The sequence below is a fragment of the Leopardus geoffroyi genome, chromosome E1 (assembly GCF_018350155.1).
Source record: "Leopardus geoffroyi isolate Oge1 chromosome E1, O.geoffroyi_Oge1_pat1.0, whole genome shotgun sequence".
Classification (NCBI taxonomy): domain Eukaryota; kingdom Metazoa; phylum Chordata; class Mammalia; order Carnivora; family Felidae; genus Leopardus; species Leopardus geoffroyi.
Genome location: NC_059330.1, coordinates 59,086,682 through 59,108,823, shown reverse-complemented (window position 1 = coordinate 59,108,823; position 22,142 = coordinate 59,086,682). Strand labels below are relative to the sequence as shown.

General features: G+C 63.2%; 2 protein-coding genes across 7 annotated transcripts in view; both read right to left on the bottom strand.

Annotated features, from left to right (window-relative positions):
• Window positions 1-101: 101 nt before the first annotated feature.
• Window positions 102-16,038, bottom strand: GAA (alpha glucosidase). 5 transcript variants are annotated; one of them, XM_045489786.1, is made up of 20 exons: window positions 15,936-16,038; window positions 12,545-13,132; window positions 11,432-11,577; window positions 9,444-9,609; window positions 9,268-9,364; window positions 8,733-8,852; window positions 8,510-8,628; window positions 8,302-8,433; window positions 7,255-7,365; window positions 6,584-6,697; window positions 6,421-6,505; window positions 5,840-5,957; window positions 5,441-5,574; window positions 3,514-3,665; window positions 3,218-3,366; window positions 2,254-2,395; window positions 1,788-1,937; window positions 1,439-1,603; window positions 1,078-1,230; window positions 102-697 (listed from the first exon to the last, which is right to left on the bottom strand). In XM_045489786.1, the coding sequence occupies exons 2-20, from the start codon at window positions 13,088-13,090 to the stop codon at window positions 638-640; spliced, it is 2,859 nt and encodes a 952-aa protein (XP_045345742.1). In that variant the 5' UTR covers window positions 13,091-13,132; window positions 15,936-16,038; the 3' UTR covers window positions 102-637. The 5 variants fall into 5 exon arrangements, with proteins under 5 accessions (XP_045345742.1, XP_045345744.1, XP_045345743.1 ...); XM_045489788.1 differs by having other exon boundaries at window positions 12,545-13,135; window positions 15,936-16,035; XM_045489787.1 differs by having other exon boundaries at window positions 15,889-15,936.
• A 346-nt stretch (window positions 16,039-16,384) lies between these two features.
• The window catches only part of CCDC40 (coiled-coil domain containing 40), a 42,944-nt gene continuing 37,186 nt past the window's right edge, over window positions 16,385-22,142 (bottom strand). For both annotated transcript variants that reach the window (XM_045489776.1, XM_045489777.1), the window contains exons 18-20: window positions 19,404-19,592; window positions 18,191-18,349; window positions 16,385-17,136 (exon numbers count right to left, since the gene is read on the bottom strand). In XM_045489776.1, coding sequence (XP_045345732.1) covers window positions 16,888-17,136; window positions 18,191-18,349; window positions 19,404-19,592 — 597 coding nt within the window. In that variant the 3' untranslated portion in view covers window positions 16,385-16,887. The remainder of the gene's footprint in view (window positions 17,137-18,190; window positions 18,350-19,403; window positions 19,593-22,142) is intronic.

The window sequence follows — 22,142 nt, the reverse complement described above, 5'->3', positions numbered from 1 at the left end:
CCGGGAGCGCCAGGGGGCCCTCAAGGATGGAGTGGCACCTCCAAGTCGCGGCCCTGGGACACGTCCTCCCCGCCCTGAACCCCAGAGGGACCAGCAGAAGCTTGATTGCAATGCCCCTTTTATTAAACACAATTGCACTTTGGAGCGAGGGTTTCCCCGGGTCCTGTGAATCTTCTGGAGGCCCCGTGGCCGCCCTCCTGCCGGCGGGCAGCCTCACTGGCTGCCGGGGTGCGGTTGCCCAGACGGCAGTCCACAGTGGCCACGCAGCTCTGTCCTTTCATCTGGCGTGACCTCGGGGTGCAGGGACAGCGTCCTCACCCCGAGCACACTTCTGCCGTCCTGGGCAGGCGGCGGATGACGTCATACACGTTCCGGTGACAGGCTGCGGGGAGGTAAACCTTCCAGGAGAGCATTGCAAACACAAGGCAAACAGGTGTGCTGCTGGCCCAGAGCCCTGGGGCCCGGGAGGTAGACACAGGCAGATCTGGGCATTGGAGGAACGTCCGCCGTGAGACGTGGGCCAACTGCTTCCGACCCTGAGCCCCAACCCCCACATCTTGACTAAGAGCACGGGTGCTGGGGTCGCTGCGAAGTCCCGTCTTTTCCTGTAAAGGATCAACGCACCACCGGCCCCTGGTTAAGACCAGCTGATGACAAACTGTTCTCCCATCGTCAGTGAGACAGGGATGTCCAAGGTCTGCAAAAAGAGAAAAAAGAAAACGTGACCACCAAACCGTTGTTGACAGAGGTGAGGCCCGAGTGGAGTGCTCAGCAGACAGGAGCCTGGGCCTGGGCGGGTGGTGCCCTCGGGGTCTGCCCCAGCCCCTGGAGGCTTCTGGCTCTGTTCCTCGCTGGCTGAGTCTGCTTTCAGCATGGCCCATGAGTCACCATCGGTGTGGACACAGGCAGAGGAAAGGCCCAAGCTGCAAGGGGGCCTGTCCTTCCCTGGGGACCAAGGTCCTTCTGCCCTCGTACGGCCCGGCCGGCCGGCACCAGGTCCCCAGGGTCCTTGGTGCCTCCCCCTGCCCCTGCCATCCTTGGGGACAAGCCCTCTGGCCCCATCTGCGGGGCTCTTGCCTTCGTGTCAGGGCTGTAGGTGAAGTTGGAGACAGGAACGCCATTGGAGAGGACCTGCTTGGGGGCCGCGGCCACCCCCAGGACGGTGGCCTTCCTCAGTTGCAGGCCGGCCCCCTCGCTGGTCACGTGCACCAGCTCGTTCACAACGGTGTTCTGGCCAAGGGGAGAGGCGGAAATGGTCAGCAGAGGGCCCGGAAAGACCTGCGGGATGGGCCCCGCGCACACCCGGACGCCGGGAGGTGCATGGGGACCGCGGTCAGGGCGGCCAGCGCCCGGGCCCTGCTCGCTTCACTTGGCTGGGACAGGGACAGGGACAGGGGGCCCCGGGGACCCCCCAGCCCGGGCGGGTCCCGACACTCACATTCTTGGCAAGGAAGACGACCTGTGTGTAGGTCCCACGCTCGAGCGTCTCCAGGCTCTCCCCGTCGTCCCAGAACAGCTCTCCTCGGGCCTCCCCGCTCGTGGTCAGGGCTGCGACCAGGGTCATGGGCTGCTTTCGGGACTCCGTGGTTGTGAGGCCAAGGCCCTGGAAAAGTGGGTGGCACGTTTGCAGACCGTTTCCTAAAAAGAGCCAACGGAGCAGGTGCCCCTCCGCCTGGCACGGCCGCGGATCTGTGCATCCTCAACCCTCACACGCTGTCATCTCTGCCCGGGGCTTTGGGGACGGACCCTCTACTGGACAGACAGGCTCAGGTGGCTGGCCCGGGTACCTGCAGGGGGATGATGTGCCCGGCCCGGAGGTGGAGGTTGATGGTGTCCAGTGGGGCTGGCAGTGTCACCCACTGTCCCCCGCTGTGGATGGCAGGCGTGACGGGTGCGGGAGGCGGAGGCGGGAGGCTGCCGAAGGCCTCTGCTGGCACCTGGAGGGCGACGTCACGTCACCAGGAGTGGGAGCCTCAGGCTCCGTGCGGGGCCCCGCAGGCCCAGCACAGGCAAGTCGTTGGGACAGGGGCCCTGACCCAGGGCTTGGGGTGCAGCAGGACTTTGGGAGAATTGGAGTCCTGGGGAGCTACCCACTTGGGCCTCAGTTTCCTCATCTGGAAAATGGGTCACTGCAAGGACCGCGTGGGAAGATCCACGTGGAGCCCCACGCAAGAGCCACAAGCGAGCTCCCTTCCCCACGTGGCCCACACATGGCAGGAGGGAGGGACCCCCTCGAGGGCCCGCAGGACTCACCGTCTGCAGGTCGTACCAGGTGCCAGCGGGGAAGTAACCGGTCACTTCAACCTTCCCGGCCTCGAGCACCGGGGTGATGAGCAGAGCTGCTCCCCACAGGAGCTGGCGGTCCACGGCCCAGGTGCGGGGGTCCTCGGGGAACCTTCGCATGGGAGGGGTGGGCTGGTGGGCCTGGTGACCTCTGAGGTCGGCGTGTTCAGGGGGCCTCGCGGAAGCCCCTGGAGCCAGTTCCCGCCGCCCGAGCTTGGCAGGGGTGGGGGGGGGAGGTGAGGGGAGTGAGTAACCCTGTCCCCTGCCGGCCTTTCCAGCAAACTTTTTTTTTTTTTTTTCTCTTCTTTACGGGAGAAGATTGGCATCTTGTCTGACATGCCTCCACGATTCCACAGCGGGGCACGTGCTGACGTTCTGTTTGTGTCCACGGGAGCGTTGCCTCTGTTTCCCTCTGTTAAACTCTCCCCCCCTTGCCTTTTCCCTTTGATGCTTTCAGAGCCCTCTCCTGCCAGAGCACCTGTTTTCCTGTGGAACTTTCTATAGCTTCGTTTTTGACACTTAAGCCTGTAATCCATCCGAAATTTACGCTTGTAGCGAGAGGGGGAGAAGATGATTTTTGCCAACAAGGAACAGGTTTTTACTACCTGGGACTCGTTTAGTCCACTGACTACAGGTGGCATTTAATCAACTGCATGCCACCTTTTTACGTATCTGAGTCCCACTTGGGGGTTATCAGTTGGGTCTCCTTCATTCGATCGGGATGGTTTTGTACCTTGTTACCCCCCGGTTGGTCTGGTCTGGACTGGGGGTTCTGCCCGGAAGGCCCCCAGCCCTGAGCTGCACTCTCATTGGGGGAGGGAGCGGCGTGCACAGGGCCCCCCTCCCCCCCCACCCCAGCAGGGAGGCCCCGGGACGCCCCCTGCGGCAGGACGGGGCTGCCCCTGGGCCCTCGCTCCCCGACCCGGGCACTCACTCCAGGAAGAGGGGCCGGGCCACGGTCTCGCCCCCCACGTGGGCCCGGTGGAACAGCGTGTACAGGTGGGGCAGCAGCCTGTAGCGCAGGGCGAGGGCCTTCCTCATGGCTCGCTGCGCCGTCTCACTGAACCTGTACGGCTCCTGAGGCTGCAGAGGGGCCGCGGGAGCACCGCGAGGTCACCGCCGCCCTCCCCGCTGCGGCGGGAGACCCGGCTCCGCTCTCACTGCCGGTGCGGCCGCGTCCACAGCGGGACCCCGGGGGCAGACCCCCACCCACCCGGCCCGCGCCCCTACCAGGCTGTGGAGGTCGTTGTGGTTCCGCATGAACGGGTAGAAGGCCCCCAGCTGGGTCCAGCGGACACACAGCTCCTCCGACGTGTTGCCCAGGAAGCCGCACACATCGGCCCCGACCAGCGGCACCCCCAGCAGGTTGAAGACCAGGATTTCTGGGAGGGCGGGTCGGGCTGGGGCTCAGGCTGCCGGAGTAGGTCCACCTGGGCCGTGGGCCGCCCGCCCCTCTGGGGAGCGGCCCAGTTCGGGGCCGCGGAGCCCAGCAGACGTTGTAGCCACCGGCCCCGGCCCGGCGGTCAGTACCGCGCTGGCCCTGGTGTCTCCCACTGGCGGTCCCAAGAGCCTGCCTTGCGGACTGCTTCCTGACACCTGGGTCAGCCGAGCAAAGCAGCTCCTCGGGGTTGAATTGTGCCCCCCCCCCGCCCCCTAAAAAGTATGTGGGAGTCCTAACCCTTTGTACTTGTGATGTGACCTTATTTGGAAAGGGTCTCTGCAGGGGCACCTTCTGTCGGTTAAGCATCCGACTTCGGCTCAGGTCATGATCTCACGGGTCGTGAGTTCGAGCCCCGCGTGGTCTCTGTGCTGACAGCTTGGAGCCTGGAGCCCGCTTCAGATTCTGTGTCTCCCTCTCTCTCTGCCCCTCCCCCACTCATGCTCTGTCTCTCTCAAAAATAAATAAACATTAAAAAAAAAAAAAGAGGGTGTCTGCAGACACGGTTAAGGTGAGGTCACAGAGCGGGTCCTGATCCAGTAGGCCTGGTGACCACGTAAGAGGAAAACCCAGACTGACGACACACACGGGGGGAGGGCCGAGTGAACACACGGGCAGAGACCAGTGACGCAGCCCCGAGCCAAGGACACGAGGACAGTGGGCAACCCCCAGAAACTGGGGGAGGCGGGAAGGAGTCGCCCCGGGGCTCCAAGCACGGCCCCTCCGACACCGTCATTCAGACCGCTAGCCTCCAGGACCGCTGCCTTCCGCGCCAGCGTGGGGTGCTGTGCTCCGGCGGGCACGGTGAGCCCCCACGGCTGCCGAAGCGTCGCGTGGGTTCCAGGCCACGTCGGCCAGGGCCCACCCCACCACTGTTCAGCAGGGCCAGGCTGCGCCGGGCCGTCCCTCTCCTCAGTGTCTCCTGGGCGGCCAGGAGCTGATGGGCAGGACCCGACCCAGCCTGAGGCCGTGGGGGACACCTGTCTGGGCTGCAGCAGGTCAGGGGCCCGCATGACCTCTGCCGGTCACGATCGGCGCACACCGAGGGTCGCCCAGGGACCTGCCGCTCGAGGGGGCTTCAGAGATAGGCCTGCAGCGCTGGCGGGCGCACCTGCCCTAGGGCAAGGTCAGAGCCCGCGGCACCTGTGGCAGAGCAGCTTCCGGAAGGAGGAATGGACCCCTGCCCCAGAGCTCGCCCACCAGTGCTTCCCCACGGCCCGAGGGTCTGCGCGTGGTCCTGCCACTGCCGAAAGTGCTCTCAGGAGGCTTGCAGGCTGTAGGTGGAGTCTCCCCTCAGCTGCCCACGTGGTGACCCTGGGAGGCCACCCCACCCCCTGCCCCAGAGCTCCCGAGGCCTGTCTGCCTAACGCGCGTCACAGCATCAGAGCTCTTGACAACTCAAGTCGAAGTGCCTCTCTGCAGAGGGGTGGGGGTGGGGGGGTGGACGGCGCCTGCAGGCTGGGCTCAGACAGGATGCGGTCGCTGGAAGGGACGCCACGAGATCTGACTGCTTTGCAGGCAGCGGCTGGGGCAAATCGGGGACTTCCGGAAAGCCCATCGCTGCCCACCAACGTGGCGCCACAGGCGAGCCGACCCGTGCAGGTGCACAGGGGCCCCGTGGCGTGGCAGTGGCATCTCCCTGAGCTGAGCCGAGCCGGGCGCTCAGGTCTGGGCCCACGGCCCCCCTCTCCGAGCCGCCCTCCTGACAGGCGCTCTCACCTGGCACAGAGTACGACAGCTGCTCCCAGCTGCTCCACACGTCCCCTGTCCAGTGGCCGGCGTATCGGCCGTGGCCCGCGAAGGTCGAGCGGGAGATCACGAAGGGGCGCGTCCCCCGCGCCTTGACCAGGGCCCTGGGCGGGGCAGGGAGACAGAGCAGTGGCCTGGCGCCCGGAGGGGCGGCAGGGCGGCAGGGCGACAGCAAGTAGCCCCGAGGGCCGAGGCCGGGAGGAGGGAGGGGAGGCTCTGTCCGAGCCACCAGACCACCCTGGATGATGAGCCGCGTCACAGGGAGGAGGACGGCCGTCCCTCCCGGCTCCCTCCGGGAGTCTGTGTGCGGTCACCGCCGGCCCTCCCTCTGACGCCCCCGCCCCGCACAGCGCCGAGCGGGCCCCTCACCTGTGGGAGGCAAGGGCTTCTGTCAGGCCGTACAGGTTGTGCAGGTCGTAGTGCGTGGAGAGGAACTGGCGGCTGGAGGCACAGATGGTGGCTGCCCGCAGGGTCCCGCCAACCACCCCTGGAAGAGAAGGAGGCCGCTCCTGTCCGTGGCCGGCCGGCGCCCCCCACCCCCAGCCCGGAGCGCCCTCAGAACTCGGGGCAAGTCCCTGTATCGTCTCCCCTGTACCACAGACGGGGACGAGGTGGACACAGAGGCCGGCAGACCGCAGACGTCACCCCCCGCCTGCTCTTGACCCGTTTCAAGTCCTTCCCTGTTCCCATCCCTAAGCCCGAAATGCCTTCCCTCCGGAGGGCCACGCCCCAGTGGCAGGTGTGCTGGTCCACGCTGCCTGGCTCATGTCTCCCCAGCCTGACCTTCCTCCTGGTCCTGCCCTCCCCTTTCCCGGGTGGCCGTGCCCATCGGCTGCTCAGAAAGGACAGCTCTGAGTCTCCCAAACCAGAGAAGCAAAAGCCCTGATCTGAGCCTCAGGCAGCTGGGGCCAGGGGGCGGCGGGTGAGGGCTGGCAGGAGGGGGAGCTCGCCTGGCACGTAGGGCGGGTTTTCCAGGTCACTGTCGGGGCAGCCGTCCACAGAGCCCTTGACGAAGTTGGATGGCTCGTTCATGTCCTGCAAGACAGGCCCCGGAAGTGGGCGCCCCGCCCCGGGCAGAGGCTGGGCTGGTCCCACAGCCCACGGGACACTTACAATCCACATGCCGTCGAAAGGCACCTGGGTGTGGAACTCAGCCACCATGTCCTGCCACCAGTCAAGGGCCTGGGGGCTGGTGAAGTCGGGGAAGGCGGTAAATCCGGGCCACACCTGGAGGAAAGGCCAGAGGGGAGACCGGGCCCCCCAGAGCTCCAGCCTCGCTCACCTGCCTGGGGGTGAAGGGCTACGGGGGGGGGGGGAGGGTCATCGGTGGTAGGGGCCGTGGGACTCTACCGAGACCTCCCTTTCAGACACAGGCCCCAGAACCGAGTCTCAAATGACTGCACTCCTGGGAGCCTCCCCGGCCTCCCCGCAGCGGGGACCCCCTTCCTGTTGGTTCTGGGCACACCCTGGAACCGGGAGTTTGGGACTGTGCTGGGGGCCCCGTGGGAGGGCCTGGGAAGCCCTCGGGGGCTGGAGGACAAGGAGGGCGCCCGTGCCCGGGCTGGGCCCTTCCATGCGCCCCGTGGAAGGATTCGAGGCGGCATCCCTTGTCAGGGGCCACCGTCACCTCCAGCCGTGACCCCCACACGCTCCGTCCCATCGGACAACATGATTTCTTAAATCCCGTCCTCTTCCCGAACGCCTGCCTGTCCCCAGCAGCTGGGGACTCCCGTTTTCTACCCTCTCCCCCCTCCCCCCGCCACGCGCCCAGGCCCCCACCCTACCTTCCCAATCAGTGGCTGCCCAGTGTCATTGGTGATGAAAACCTTCCTCCGTAGACCCTCGTCATAAGGTCGGTAGCTGCCAGGAGGGCTGGAGCTGCTGATGGCAGGATCCTGGAGGGAGTGGGGGGACCCCGTCAGGAGGAGAGGGAGTGCTCCAAAGCCAGGCACCCACTGCTGGGAAGACGGGAGAACGCTCTCCAGGCAGTGTTGACGGAGGACAGAGGCCGGAGAGGGCCTCGTGTGTGTGTGTGTGTGTGTGTTCGGCACACCCTGTGTGCACAAGCTCACGTGCTAGGGGTGGGCACACCCGGATGCGGGCCTGAGCTCTGCTTCACAAGTTCGAGAGTCTCCCCAGTGCTCTGCCACGGACAACGGTTTCCTGAGTAGAAGGCCTGCCCCTGCCCTCCGGGCTCTGAGTGGCCGCGCGTGCCGGCTGCCCTCCGAGGGGCCGAGGTCATGGAAACGGCCGACATCAGCACGGTTCTTAACCTCTCAGCAGACAGGTTTCCTCCCCTGTGGCGTGTCCACTATGGCAACCACTCAGCCTCGGCGCCCCCTCCCCATGTCCTCTGGCCACATGGCTGGGCACTGCCCCCCGCTCCCCTCGCTGCACCGGCCCAGGGAGGGTGTCCTTGTGCTCAGCCACTCAGAGCCCTGCCCTCCATCCTGTGTGACGCAGAACTGACTTAAGTGGAGGCGGGGCCGGGAGACCCTCGGAGCCTCTGTGGCTCTGGTTTCTTGGGCGTCCAAGCCCGCCCCGGCCCTCCCAGTCCCGGGGGGCGTCAGCCGAGGGCACCCCCCACCCCTTGCTTTAAGCCGCTCACGCAACCTACAGCCAAAAGGACCCTAAGCGGCACACGATGTTTCCAGGAGGCCTTAGGCTGGACATCACAGGACAGCAGAGCCCAGGTCGATATCCCGGTCGATAGCAAGGACCCTCAGAGCCCCGCAGGCACCACGAGGAAGCTGCCGTCTGGGGGAGGAGGCACGGGGCCTCCCTCCCCTAACAGCTGGCGCGGCAGGGGATGGGGACGGCTGGGGACTCACGACGATCATCACGTAGTGGCGGCCGCTCCGGTGGAGCTCCTGCACCATGGCTGGGAAGTCCCCGAAGCCGTCCTTGTTGAAAGTGAAGTCTCTCCTCGCGTCCATGTAATCCAGGTCATTCCACTGAGTGTCCTGTGGCCACAGCACAGGGACGGAGTCCCGGCCCAGCCCCCACACGCACACCCGCCCCGGGCCGCCCAGCGCTCACCAGGGGGAAGTGGGCCCTGGTCATGTTCTCCACCACCTGGCGGGTGACGGCCGTGGAGGTGTAGCCCCAGCGGCAGAGGTGGAGCCCCAGGCCCCAGTAGGGCGGCATGAACGGGGAGCCTGCGGGCAGGGCAGCTCTGTGAGCGCGTGGGCAGGGGGAGGGGAAGGGGGCGGGAGGGGCGGGGGAGGCGAGGGGGCAGTGCAGGGCTGGGGGACCAGCCTACCCACGACTTCCAGGTACTGCCGCACCACGCTCTTGGGCTCAGGGCCCAGGAAGACGTACATGTCCAGGATCCCACCCGTGGACCGCCAGCTGAGGGCCGGGCTCGGCTGCAGGACCACATCTGGGGGAAGCAGCCCTGGGGCTCAGGGACAGATCCCTGCGCCCCATACTGCCCCCACGCCGCCAAGCTACAGCCTGCTTGGTGTCTGGGGAGGGAAATGCTGAGCCGCCAGACCCCAGGACTCCCCTCTCTGGCCTCCGCTCAGATCAGGGGCCTCGGAGTCCACCTTGGGGGCACCTCAGGGCAGAGCTGGCAGAGGCCACAGCCCACTGGAGTCACTCCTTGGGGGGACGCACAAGCCCCAACCCCCCCATGGCCCCAGTCCTCTACCTCCAGCCTGTCGGGCAGGTCCCTCCGTGAAGGAAGGGGACGCGGCCACACCCGGGGCAGCCCCTGGCCGGGGAGCTCAGAAGGACGATTGGCCGTGGGACACGGGGACAGGATGCCGGCTGGGGGTGGCCGCCCACCCGCTTACCCATGGCATTGCTGTTCAGCAGGAAGACCCCGTGAGCCAGGCCGCCGTCCTCCAGCCCCAGGTAGAAGGGGTGGGACCCGTACAGGTTCACGTTGGGCTGGGCACGTGGACACACACGTTAGCAGCCTCACCCACATGGCTCCCCCGCTCCCCCCCGTCTTCACTGCCCCTTGTACCTCGGGGGCGATGTCCCGGTTCCACAGGGTGATCTTGGTCCAGTTGGTGCTAAGCATCAGGGAGCCAAGATGCTCGGCCAGGCCCGTGATGTGCTGGGATGGCAGAGAGGTGGACAGCTGCAGGAACTGGTCAGCAAAGAACAGGGGGGCCACCGTCGTGTTCAGCCTGCCAGGAAATGCCCAGGCAGCCAGATGAACCCCAGGTGGGCCCTCCCAGAGAGACCCCTGGGCCCTGGTATCCCCCCGAGGAGGGCCAGAGTGGCCTGGTCACCTCGGTGATGCACTGACCCGGGGCAGACGTGGCCATGCGAGGCCCGGCGACCCTGGGGACTTGACCAGGTGTGGAGAGCTCGCAGAGCACATCCAGCGCACCCAGCTACCTGGCTGTGTCCACACTGCCCCCAGGCGGGCGTCCAGAAGTGGAGTGCCCCATGAGGCCTGGCCGCAAGCAGGTGCTGGACAGGAGCGGCTCGAACTTGGCTAGCGCTAGGACTTGTGGCCCTGAGCTCTTTCCGCAAGGGCCATGCTGCTCCCAGACTCTGGCCAAGGCCTGCCCAGCCCAGCCCAGCTCCAGAGCCCATGGAGCTGTCCGTCCACCCAGGGGTGGCCAGGGTGCCCTGAGGTTGCACAGGGTCAGGGGCAAGGCAAGAACCACAGACGGGGCACAGAGTACGTACTATCGCTGATTTCCCGGGAAGATCTCCCACTGCCCCCTGCCTGCCCCTGGGCAAGACTTACGAGTGTGTGTGTGTGTGTTTTCAAGACCAAACTCTGATTACAGGCTTTAGAAAACTTCTCTCAGATCTCTGCTCAAAGGTCAGCTTCCTAGAGAGGCCTTCTGTAGCTCCCCCCGACAGAGCCAACCCTCTCCTCTGCATCTGCACGGCTCATTTCTAGAACCTTCTTAGCTCTGTTATTCCTGACATTGTACTTGCTACTCATTCACTGCCTCTTCCCACTGTGTCAGCCCTGGGAGCAGGTCGATAATGCCCACAGCCAAGAGTGGGCAAAAAAAAAAAAAAAAAAAGAAAAAAAGGGCATTTCAGAAGGTGAGTTCCCTTAAGACCAAGGTAGGTCCAAGTTACCTCATCCCTGCGCCCGTAACTGAGTTCAGTGACAAAGGGGAGTCTTGTCCGCTCTGGGCACATATTTACGTGGCGGTCCTGTGAAAGTGTGCGTGCTTAAATCCGTCAGGGCAGACGGGGGGCGTGGGCAGGTCTGCTGCCCCGGCCCCGTGGCTGTGCGGGTCCACTCTGCGAGGGGAGGTGTCGGACTCTGGGAGTCACAGCTCTGGCACCTGGGTCTAAAAGTGGATTCTGAGATGCCTGGGTGCGTCCAATCCCCGGTCATGATGGGGGCGGCGGAGGTGACGCATCTCCCAGGGGCAAGGGCATGACCAACCAGATGCCCTGATTCTCCCGACAGAGCCTGAGAGCATCTGCTGTGGGTTGGAACCACTGTGGGAGCTGGAAGCCCAGGAGTGAGCTTCTGGAACGGGAATGGCTCCATGGCGGACAGACCACAGCAACAATTCGGACAGACCTAAGATCTCAGGGGGACACGAGCCCCAGAGGGACTGGAGACAGACAGCGGCCGACAGCATGGAAGCTGGGGCCCTGGCTCCGTCGCCTGGCAGCAAGCCACCTCACCTCCCTGTGCCTCAGTTTCCCCATCCGTAAAGCGGGGGCCGTAACGGCACCTACTTCCGTGTTGTTGGGATTGGCGGGGTTCGCGGTTACTGTGCCTGCCCTGTCCTGAGTGATACACAGCATCTGATCGTAAATAACATAACGTGAACAAAGCGGGTCCGAGGAGATGCTCCCCGGGGGGAGAGGTGTCATTTCACACCCGACCCACCGAGCTTTCTCAGCCTCTGCACTTGTGACATTTGGGCAGGATCGCTGTGTATGGTGGAGTCCCTGCCAGATGCCCCCTGGAGGAGACCGCCCCCGGCTGGCACTCCCTGGGGGCACGGAGACCGCACTCACAGCACCCGGCCGTCCAGCTTCCGGCGCACGACCACCCCGAAGGGCTCCTCCTGGAGGTCCACGCTGTAAAGTGTGGATGAGGCCCGGCTGCGGACACGCGGGGTCTCCAAGGGCACCTCGTAGCGCCTGTTGGCGGGATCTTTGATCTAGAAGTCAGATGGTGTGCCGTGAGGCCCTCTGCGGGCCGGGGGCCTCCCCTGACACCTTCCCCACCTTCCTCACCCTCCAGGAGAGCGGGGACCCAGTGCCGGGCCCAGTGTGGCCGTGCACAGCAGGTGACCATGGGCAGTTTGGTCATCTACAGAACCCGGGGGAACGCCTCACGTGGGTCGCCAGGCAAGACACAGAACGCACAGTCTGAAGATTTTTTTTTTAGTACGTCTCAAATAGTGCATGAGACACACACTGAAAAAATAAACTCATTGCTCGGTTTTCTGGAATTCAGATTTCCTGGCATCCTGTATTTTTATTTGCTGAAGCTGGCACCCCACATGCCCGTCACAGCGTGGGTGAGAATAGAATTGAGGGCGTCCAGCTCCACTCTGTTCGGCGCACAGTAGTAATCACTGGGTAAATGTTGGCTGTTATAAATTACTTTGCTCATTATGAATTCTGTGTTTCAGGCTGTCTCAGCTTGGCCTCCACATGTCCATTCAGCCCTCGGGTTTCTGCTGGGCACCTGCTATGTGCCAGACACTGTTCCAGGCACTGGGAGTCAGCAGGGAATAAATCAGACAAAACGTCCTGCCCTCAGGGGGCAGACGATCATCAGATCCCACCGCCCACTGCCCGGAACATTCCCCTTCTTCCCTCTCCACCTTTCCCCTTGCGGACCCTTGCAGGACTTCAGGTCCCAGGTGGGATGTCACTTCCTGGGAGAGACCCAACTTCCCTCCACTGTGCCCTGAGCCCTGCCCTCTAGAGCATGTTCTAGAACCTTCCAATTGCTGTCTTAGTGGCCGCTGCTCCCTGAGTGTAGGCACTGTCTGCTCACGCCGGGACTCCGCGTGAAGGCACAAAACGCATCTGCCCCCTAAACACACGCCCGGCAGATCCATTCATCTTTGCCCGATGCCCACCCATGTTTTCTCTGCCCCGTGGGGCCCCGCCCACCGTGAAGTGGAGTCGACTCTCAGTCTCCAGCAGCACGTCCAGGCGTAAGGTCAAGATGTCCTTGGGGAAGAAGGTTGGGGTGGCGCGGGTCAGGGTGGCCGTGTAGCCCGTCTCCGTGGTGGTCAGGTTGTGCAGCTTGTAACTCGGGTAGCTGGGTGGGAAGAAGCACCAGGGCTGTCCCATGCGGGGGACCCGAGGCCACTGCCCGGCAGGCACGTAGCAGCAGCCCCGGGCCTCACACTGCTCCTGGGTGATGGCCTTGTCCGGGGCGCAGTCGAAGCGGCTGTCGGGGGGCACGTCGCACCGTGTGGGAGCTGCTCTGGGACTGCCGTGGTGGCCTGGGGGGGCCTGGGGGCCTGGGTGGCCGGCTCCCTGCTGGCGAGCTCGATAAAGCCCCTCAGCTACTTGGGAGAAGCCACGCTGCTCTTGGGGGACCAGCAAGAAATCATGGAGCAGGACGTGCCCCAGGAGGGCGGCGGTGGCCAGGGACACGAGGATGTAGGCCCCCAGCAGGGGGCGGCAGCATGGCGGCCACCTCGCGTCCATGGTCGGTGGCACCTGCAGGCAGCGGGTTGGGTCCTGGAGGCCCTGCTGAGAGAAGGGCCGGGCTCAGCAGGGAAGGCGGAGGGAGGGGGCCTCAGGGGACTCACGCCAATTTCCAGACGTGGACCTGCGGCTGGCCCAGCAGCGCACAGGGTCAGGTGTGCGGAGAAAGCGGGGCGGGCGAGGGTAGACAAGCTCCTGGCACTGTTTGGAAAGACGGCAAGGGAGGGAACTGGAAAAGCAGAGAAAAGCCCCGAAGAGGGGATTGCAGAATACCCTGTACCGTGAAACGCACTGAAGATGTACGAAAAAACGGTTTAACGAGGGGCACTTGGGTGGCTCAGTGGGTTGCGCTGTTTTGCCTCACGTCATGATCTCACGGTTCATGAGTTCGAGCCCTGCGTCAGGCTCGAGCCCTGCTGAGAGCCTGGAACGTGCTTGGGATTCTCTCACTCCCTCTTTCTCTGCCCCTCCCCTGCTCAGTCTCTCTCTCTCTCTCTCTCTCAAAATAAATAAATAAACAGTAAAAAAAAAAAAAAAAAAAAAGGCTTAATGACACACAAAGACCTGGGCGGTAAACTGACAAACCGAACAAGAAGTTACAACACGGCGCAGAGAGTAAACTCTGCTTGTGCACGGACTGTGGCCGAGCTGCTAAGTTCTGGCAGATGCTAGAAGTGGGCGCGTCCTCAGGGGGACCCACCACCGTCCCTCTGTCCCTCCTCTGCCGACCGGGAGGCGGCTCCAGCCCGGTAAGCGGTCTCGGGCACTGCAGCTGAGGGCGACACTCAAGGGCTGGCCCCAGGCCTTGGCAGGTGGTGGCGCCCTCCCCGCCCCTGAGGTTACATGTTGGAGCATCTGGCTGCTCCGGAGATCGGACTGTCACTACCTGCGCTCGGCTTATGTGTACCTTCTAAATTCTCATAAGGAACGTTGTTGGCCGGCTCCTCCGAGGAGTGAGACATCAACGTGGGACTGAACGTGCAAGGATTTCATGAGGGGCGTCCTTTCTGTCTGAAACTGGGGAGGCTGCCAGGGGCGGCCCGGAGGGTCACCCCGCACCCAGTCTGACCTCTTGGGAGTCAGGCCCGGGGAGGGGCCGAGGGTCCAAGCATCCCGGACTGCCGTGCAGGCTAGGGAAGGTTCCACAAGGCCAAGGGGCTGGGGTTGCGGGTGGGGGACCTGAGCCGAAGCTGGCCAGCAGGGGTGTCCGGGCCTCCCTGAGCAGCCTGCCCTCGTGCTGTGGGCCAGAAAGCAGCGGGGCCGCGGAGCAGATGGGGCCACGCATGCCAGCTCCGTGTGGCGGAGGCTCGTGAGATGCACGCACCCTCGGGCCTCCAGGAACACGCAAGGGTTGGGAAGGAGTCACGTCGCGCACCGGGGAGTCTGAGCCTGTCACAGCCACAGACAGGTCCCCTGGGACATTCCGGCCACAGCGGGCCACGGCACCTTTGAAGCAAATGTGTGCGGGGGGTGGGGGGGGGGGGTGGGGGTGGGCGGGGGGTGGTTCTCACGCCAACCAATCCTCGACACCAGCTGGGTCTCCCAGGATTCGTTCGGATTCTGGCCCGAATTCCTGGAGCCAGCGTGGACCCCACAGGTAAGGCCTCAGCCCCGCAGGCCCGTCCCCCTTCTGACGCCAGTCGCAAGCCCCACGTCTAAATAACTGGCCACCAACTCAAGGGTTCACCCCTCCCCCACCTCCGGCTGAGAATTGGCTAGAACCACTCACAGCACTCAGGGAAGAGCTTGGCTTACCGCGCCCGTTTATTATAAAGGATTAAGCCAGAGGATGTGGGATGGGGCGTCCCCACCCTCCAGCACCAAAGTGTGTTCACCGGCTCAGAGTTTTGGTTTCATTACACAGAACCATTACTCAAATCCTTGGCCCTTGGCGATTGTCAATCACCAGCCCCTCAGTGCTCCTGGGGGTTGGGGGAGGGGAGGTGGGCTGGGAGTTCCCAGCCTGGGTGCTTCTGGGGACCAGGCCCGACCCCGAAGCTGTCCAGAGGCCCCAGCCACCAGTCACTTTATTAGCACAGAAAACACACCGCCCCTGCCAAGATTCCCAGGGTCTGTGTGCCACGGACCGGGGACAAAAACTAAATACTTATTTTTTTATTGTACAGCGTCCCGGCTGCACCTGCCCATCCAGGAACACGTGACACCTCGTGGTCACGGTGATGGAGGGACCGGAGCTGACCGGCCGGGCCCACGGACCTCCCCACCCTGAGTTCAGAAGCGCGGGGGCGGCCCGGGACACAGAGGGGCCCGCCCCGGGCCGCGCGCGCTGTTTCCACTCCACTGACAAGAAGAGCAGTCGGCCGGAGGGCTGACAGTTTAGGCAAATGGGGAAACACTGAAGGTCAGGGCGGCCAAGTGCGCTGCCGGCCGGGAGACCCTGTGACCTCGCTTTCAGGGAAGTGGATCGGAGCCGCTGCTCTCCAGGCCAGGGTGGCAGTCCAGCTCCGCCCTGACGCGAGAGGCATGGGTCCCCACCCTGTGCCTCGGTTTCCTCCCCACAACGGGACAAGACGGCTCCCCTCGCCCAGCACCGAGGGCGCGGATGAGGCCGTGGAGTCCCCGGGGTCCCTGTCGACACCGCCGCCCGCGGACCCGCGCACGACACGCTCCACTTGTCCAGCCGCGAACCAGAGAGGTTCAATCCGCCGGGCGATCGGTCCCTCCCCCTTGGGGCGTCACGGCTGCCGGGACCCCCGGGTCTCTCGTCTCCGGGGCAGCCGCCGGACGCCCCCGCCCCGCCCCTCGCCGGGACCCCTGCGGCCCCCCGGCCCGCTCACCTCCGCGCACGCGCGCCCAACGAGGCCCACCCCCGACCCCGGCTCACCTCCGCGCACGCGCGCCCCGCCCGCAACGGCCACCCGGGGTCCGGCGCCCGCAGGCACGCGTCAGAGGGGGCGGGGTGGGCCACGTGACAGGCCGCCCGCGCAGGCGCCCTGGGCGAGGGTGCGCGTCTCCGGCCGCGCTCCCCCTGGTGGCTGGGCGTCCGGATCCAGGCCCGCGCCGTCCGCCGGGCCCGCAGCGGGGGAGGGGGGAGGGGGGAGGAGGGCAGGGGAGGGGCGCTCACCTGGCGAGACGCGCCTGCGGGGGACAGAGGGGAGCGGCCCCCGGGGTCGCCCGTTACATGAAGCCGTTCTGGAAGGGAAAGCGTCATCGCGCCCATAAAAGCGGCTGTTGCGCAACGTGACAGGGCGCCGTGGGGGGCCCGGCGGGGCGAGGGTGCGGCGCGGGCGGGGCCGGTTTCCGACGCGCTCCCGGAGAAATACGCCTTTCCCCCATATTCAGAAAAAGTTTTATTTTTCGCTGAAAAGTTGGAAAGCGAAATTGTTTCGTAGGCCCTTTTAGGGCGGGGGCCGCTGGGGAGGCGCAGGGCAGGTGCGTCCTGGGGGCGCCCGTCCCACCCGCGCTCTCCGTGGGGCGCCCCCGCTGCACCCCGCGCCCTGGACCATGACGGTGAGCAGGCCTGTCAAGGGCGGAGGCGGGAGCCTCCCCGAACCCGGGCGCCGCTTGGACCTCGAGTCCAGCGCGGGGTGGGAGACACCCCACCTCTGAAATGCCACCGGAAACGTAGCGGGAGTTGGGGGTGGGGTGGGGATGGCCTTAGTGGAAATTGCTGGTGGCTGAAAGAATCACGCCACGCTGGCCTGCCTATTCGTCTTAAAGGACCTCTCTGAGGGTGGACGTGGCTTTCGGTGACACGAACGTTCTAAGTCCCTGATCATACACAAAATTCTGGTCTCTTCCATGGGAGCAGGCTGGGGGGAGGTCCCGGCTGCTCTCTAGGAGGACCCAGATGGCTCGAGCTTGCTGGCGATCATCTGGCTGACCTTGAGCAGGGCCTCCTGGAACTGGGGGTACTCGTCCTTCACGTGGTGGAGGATGGTGCTGATGACGGCCAGCCGGTTGTCCAAGCGCTTGTGCTCCGCCAGCAGCGACTGCTTGGAGCGGAACAGGAACACGTACCTGCCGTCCTTCACCGCCTGGAGGTGCTTGAGGCGCGTCTGCAGGGCCACCAGCTCCGAGAGGTTCTTGGGTGGGACAAGAGACCCCGCATCAGGTTAGGCAGGTTGAAAATAGGACACCGGCTTGCCCCCACACAAAGTCAGGAGTCGAGGAAATGCCAGGTGGAGAAGGGTGAAGGAGAGAGATTCTCCAAACCGTGGAGAAGAGGCAGATGTGCGCTTTTCAGACCCTTTTCCTTCGCCCGTCGTCTGAGAGACCTTTAACGCTGCCAGGTGCCCGCCCCCAGAGCGGACACTTTCCGCTACCTCCCCTGTCTGGGCTGATCAGGCTTGGACCCGGCAGACTCAGCTGGCCCCTCTCTTCTGCTCACACCACATCCGATCTGGCAGGAAAGCCCACGGGGGCGGCTGAAATTGTACGCAGAATCCGACAGCTTCTCACTAGCCTCACGGCTACTGCCCTGGTCCATGGGGCATCTCAAACAGCCTCCGGTGTCCACCCTCCACCCTTCCATCCCACACACTCAACGTCAGAGCCAGAGCGGTCCTGCTAAGACCCGAGCCACTCCTCAGCCCCCAGCCCTTCCCTGTCTTCCCGCCTCCCCGAGAAGAGCCCAAAGCCATGATCACCCAATCACTGTTCTCTGGCTGCCCCTAGAGTGGTCTCCTGCCCTGCGTTACCCAGCCGGCAGCTCACCCCCTCACTGCCTTCAAGTCTGGACTCCAATGTTTTCTCAGACCCCCCCATCCAACCCCGAGGCCCCTTCTCTGCTTTTTCCCCAGAGTATTTACCACCACCTAATTCTCATTCATTGTGTTTACCATCTGTTCCTCTGCCCCTCAGATGTGACGGTCAGGGGGGCAGGGATCATTCTCTGTCCTGGTCTGGTCTGTAGCCTTAGCACCCAGGACAGCGCCTGGCCCACAATGGATGTGCGGTGTCATTAGATGGTTAGAGAAGACGAGATGAGCCAGGAATCCCAAAGCAGCTGGCAGCGCTGCGATCCCTGGGCGAAGCGGGTCGGGAGGAGGCGCGCCCGAGCAGGCAGAGTGGCTGCTGCGAGGGGCAGACTCCACGCCCGGGTTCTTGTGGCCCTGCTGGCTCGGGGGACGTGCCTACCTGTTGCTTGAGGGCCAGGAGCTGGCCCAGGTTGGCCTCGAGCTCGTCGGTCCTGGACTGCATCTTTGATAGCCACTCTTGCTTCTCCAGGAGGGAGTTGCTCATGTGCTTTTGCGTTTCTTCCAGTTCCAAGATGGCTTTGGTGCACTCCTCGGTGGCCTGGGAGACACACGGGACCGTGCCGGGACGTGGTTATTTAGTGGACAGAGTCAGGCTAGAAGGATGGACTCTGGGGAGGGTTCCCATGAGGATGGAGAGAGTCCCTGCCCCTCGGGAACCAGGACCCAGAGGGGCGAGCCCCAGTGAGACGCCGGGGCGTGGGTAAGCCCACACTGCAGAACGCTCCCCAGAGGCAGGCATGGCTTGGGCAGAGACATGGGGGCCTGAGCAGTTCTGGGGCCCCTCTCTTGTAGGAGGTCCATCTGCCAGGGCCCAGGGGCTGCCGAGGCTGGGAGCAGATGCCTGGGCAGGAGCTAAGGCCTCGCGGGGTGGGGGGCTGGGAGTGGGAGTGAGGGAGGCCAGCGGCAGGGGTGGGAGGGAGTGGGGGAGGTCTGGTTCCATTCCTCTGAGGTCAGGTGGCTGGAGGTGGTTCCCAGAGGAAGCAGCTGGTGGGGTCCAGTGGATGAATAAAGTAGAGGTGACCAGGTGACTCTCAGGGTCTAGCCGGGGACAGGGGAGAATCTGGGATGCGCTGGCAGGGAGGCAAAAGGGCCATTCTGGGCACAAACGCCAGAGGCCTTGCTGGGCATGGTGTGCGGCAGGAGGACTTGGGTACAGCGCACCTGTTGCTGGAGCTGAGGAGTCGGGCGTGGCGGGGGGTGGGTTCTGGGCAGGTGTGGGAGCCCCAGGGATGGAGAGGGACGGACCTCACGAATGACCAGCATGGCAGAGAGCACCGGCGAAGAAGGACCAAGAAAAGGCCACTCTGCCGCCTCCGGTAACTCCCAGATGAGGAATTGGGTCAAGCCTTGCATTTTGGGCTACTCTGTCCTTATGCAGGATTTACACCTACGGGGGCTATTCCAGCACCCTCCATGGGATCCTCTGGGCGACTCCACCAGACGAGTGCCCATTTCACAGGTGAGGAAGCCGAGGCACAGAGCTGTCAGGCAACGTGCCCGAGCCCCGCGTGCAAGAGCTTGGCCGGACGCCGGTGGGGCTCCGAGGCCAGGTTCCGTGTCCCGTGAGCCTTCACCTACCACGGCTCCCCTACCTTGTGAACGTCCCTGATCTTGCGTCGCAGCTCTGTCTGCTTGCGGTGGAAGTCCGTCCGGGTGAGCAGCTTCTTGTCCGTCTTGCGCTGCCCCTCGGCCTGGGTGGAGATGGTCTCTCTGCGGGCGATGGCCAGCTCCATGTCGTGGATCATCTTATCCTGCTGCTTCAGCAGCTGCCCGTGCCTGACCTGGGCACACAGGGCAGAGGGGCGGTGAGGGAGACTGAGGCACGGTCAGCGCAGCTCCACGGAGCCCCGGACCGGCACGGGGACGAGGGGGATGCGCCCGGGGACACAGGGATTGGGGGGCATCGCCAGCTGGTCAGAATGATTTTCAGTTCCACGTAAAGAATGCACGGGCAACAGGAAACTAGAAAGGGCCAGAGGCCAAGGGGGGTTGGCAGACAGAGGACGCAGCTTGCAGCCTGGCTGGGATTCTGTAGCAGCACAGGGACAGTAGGTTGATTTCTTACTCGTGGTTTTGTAAGATGGTGAGGTGAAGGGTCTGTGGGACCAGGGCTGGGGCCCCGGTTGTCGAGGAGGCTGACCGTAGGGGCCACACAGGGTTTTCTCGAGCGGCGGGAGTGTTCTGTCTCGGGTGTGGGGATGTCGATGTGGGCCCGTGCTAAACCCGTCCAACTAGACATTTAAAATAAGTACATCTGATTGTGGGTAAGTTCTGCTTCAGAAGAGTGGGTTCAAAATAGAAAAAGATAAACAGGGGCGCCTGGGTGGCTCAGTTGGTTAATCGTCCGACTTTGGCTCAGGTCATGATCTCACACTCCGTGAGTTCGAGCCCCGCGTCGGGCTCTGTGCCGACAGCTCGGAGCCTGGAGCCTGCTTCGGATTCTGTGTCTCCCTCTCTCTCTGCCCCTCCCCTGCCCATGCTCTGTCTCTCTCTGTCTCAAAAATATATAAATAAAACATTTAAAAAAAAAAAAAAACCCTAACAAACCGCGAGTTTAGCAAAATCACGAAACAAAGGCAGTAAACAAACGTCGCATTTCTGTAAGCAGTGAGCAACTTGAAATTGAAAAAGTGAAAAAGTACCAGTGACTTTAGCACCAGAAAACTGGAAATACTCAGGTAGAAACCTAACCAACAGGCGAGGACCGGATGCTGGCAACAAGTCAGACAAGACGGAAATACGCCAAGGGGGCGCGCCGTGCTCACACGCTGAAAACCAGCCATGGAGAGATGCCGGATGGTCTAAACCAGCCTACGGGCTCAGGGTGGCCTGAGCACGGTCCCCGAAGGCGCTTTTGTGGAGATCCACATGCCGATTCTTCAATTTTTATGGAGAGGGAAAAGACGCCGTGTGAACAAAACAAGCTCACGTAAACGGTGAGCTGCAGTGGTGCAGACCACGTAGGAGGGGGGGCAGGGCAGGCACGCGGTCAGGCGGACACAACAGAGTGCCCAGAAATCCAGGAATAGACCCACCCAACACGGTCAGCTGACTTCAACAAGGACAGTCCTTACAATACCCGGGGCCGACACAATGGGACATCCCAAGGTAGGGGAGTTAGCCTCAAACCACAACTCACACCATATACAAAAATTAACTCAAACTAGGGCATGGGAAAAAAAAACAAAACAAAAAAAACCCAACCAAAGTAGATCATGGATCATAATGGGAAATGTGAAAATATGAAGCTTCTAGAAGAATCTTCGTGACCTTGGGCCGGGCAACGATTTCTGAGATGGGCCACCAGAACCAGGCGTAGAGAACAGACTGGGTCCTCGCCACCATGATGAGTCTCAAAGACATGATGTCCGGACAGGTGAGCAAAGCCACACTGAAAATGCTTCACGCCACAGGATCCGCTTATGTGACGTTCTGGGAACTTCAGGGACGAGGGCGTGGGAAGCTCAGCCCAGGGGGCGCGAGGGAACTTGAGGGCTACGGGAGTGTTGTGTGTCACAAAGCGGTGGTGGTTACGTGACACCATGTTTTTGTCACGACTCACAGGACGGTATGCCACAAAGGGCGAGCTCACTTAAAAGCCGCAGTTTACGAATCAAGGCTTGTGGGCCAAGGCCGTACGGACGTGGTCGTTCGCAAAGTGCCTTTTGGAAAAGTGGCCCGTGGCGGGGGGTCTAGTCAAGCACGGAGACACTCTTTCACCCTGTAATCCCGCTTTGGGCATCTGGTCTACAGAAAACAAGCACACCCCAGTGAGAGGGGATATTGTTGGAACGTTGTTCATGGTGACGAGGCACCATGGGGGACTGGGCATGGTCTGAACTCATCAACCCGGGAATGTTCCAAGGAGTTAGGATACAACCATAGAACATTCTGTAACCGCTAAAGACTGGGTTCATGTCCATATTACTATTATTTTCGTTACTATTATTATTACTTATTTTAGAGTGCGCGCATGTGCGGGGGGAGGGGGCGGAGGGAGAGAGAGGATCTCAAGCAGCCTCCACCCTCAGCGCAGAGCCCAACGCAGGGCTCGATCCCACGACCCTGGGATCGTGACCTGAGCCGAAATCAAGAGTCGGGCGCTCAACCGACTGAGTCGCCCGGGCACCCCTGTCCGTAGTATTCAAAAATAAATAAATAAATAAATAAATTGCTGAGCTGGACGTACGGATCCTCTTTTTGTTCAGGGACAAAAAGCGGCAGGGAGAAGGCGGTCCCTGTGTGCCCGTGTGCGAGCGCTTGGCGGGGGTTCGATCTGCTGCAGCCACAACATATGTGGCTTGTGTGGTTTGAACAGTCAATTAAGCGGA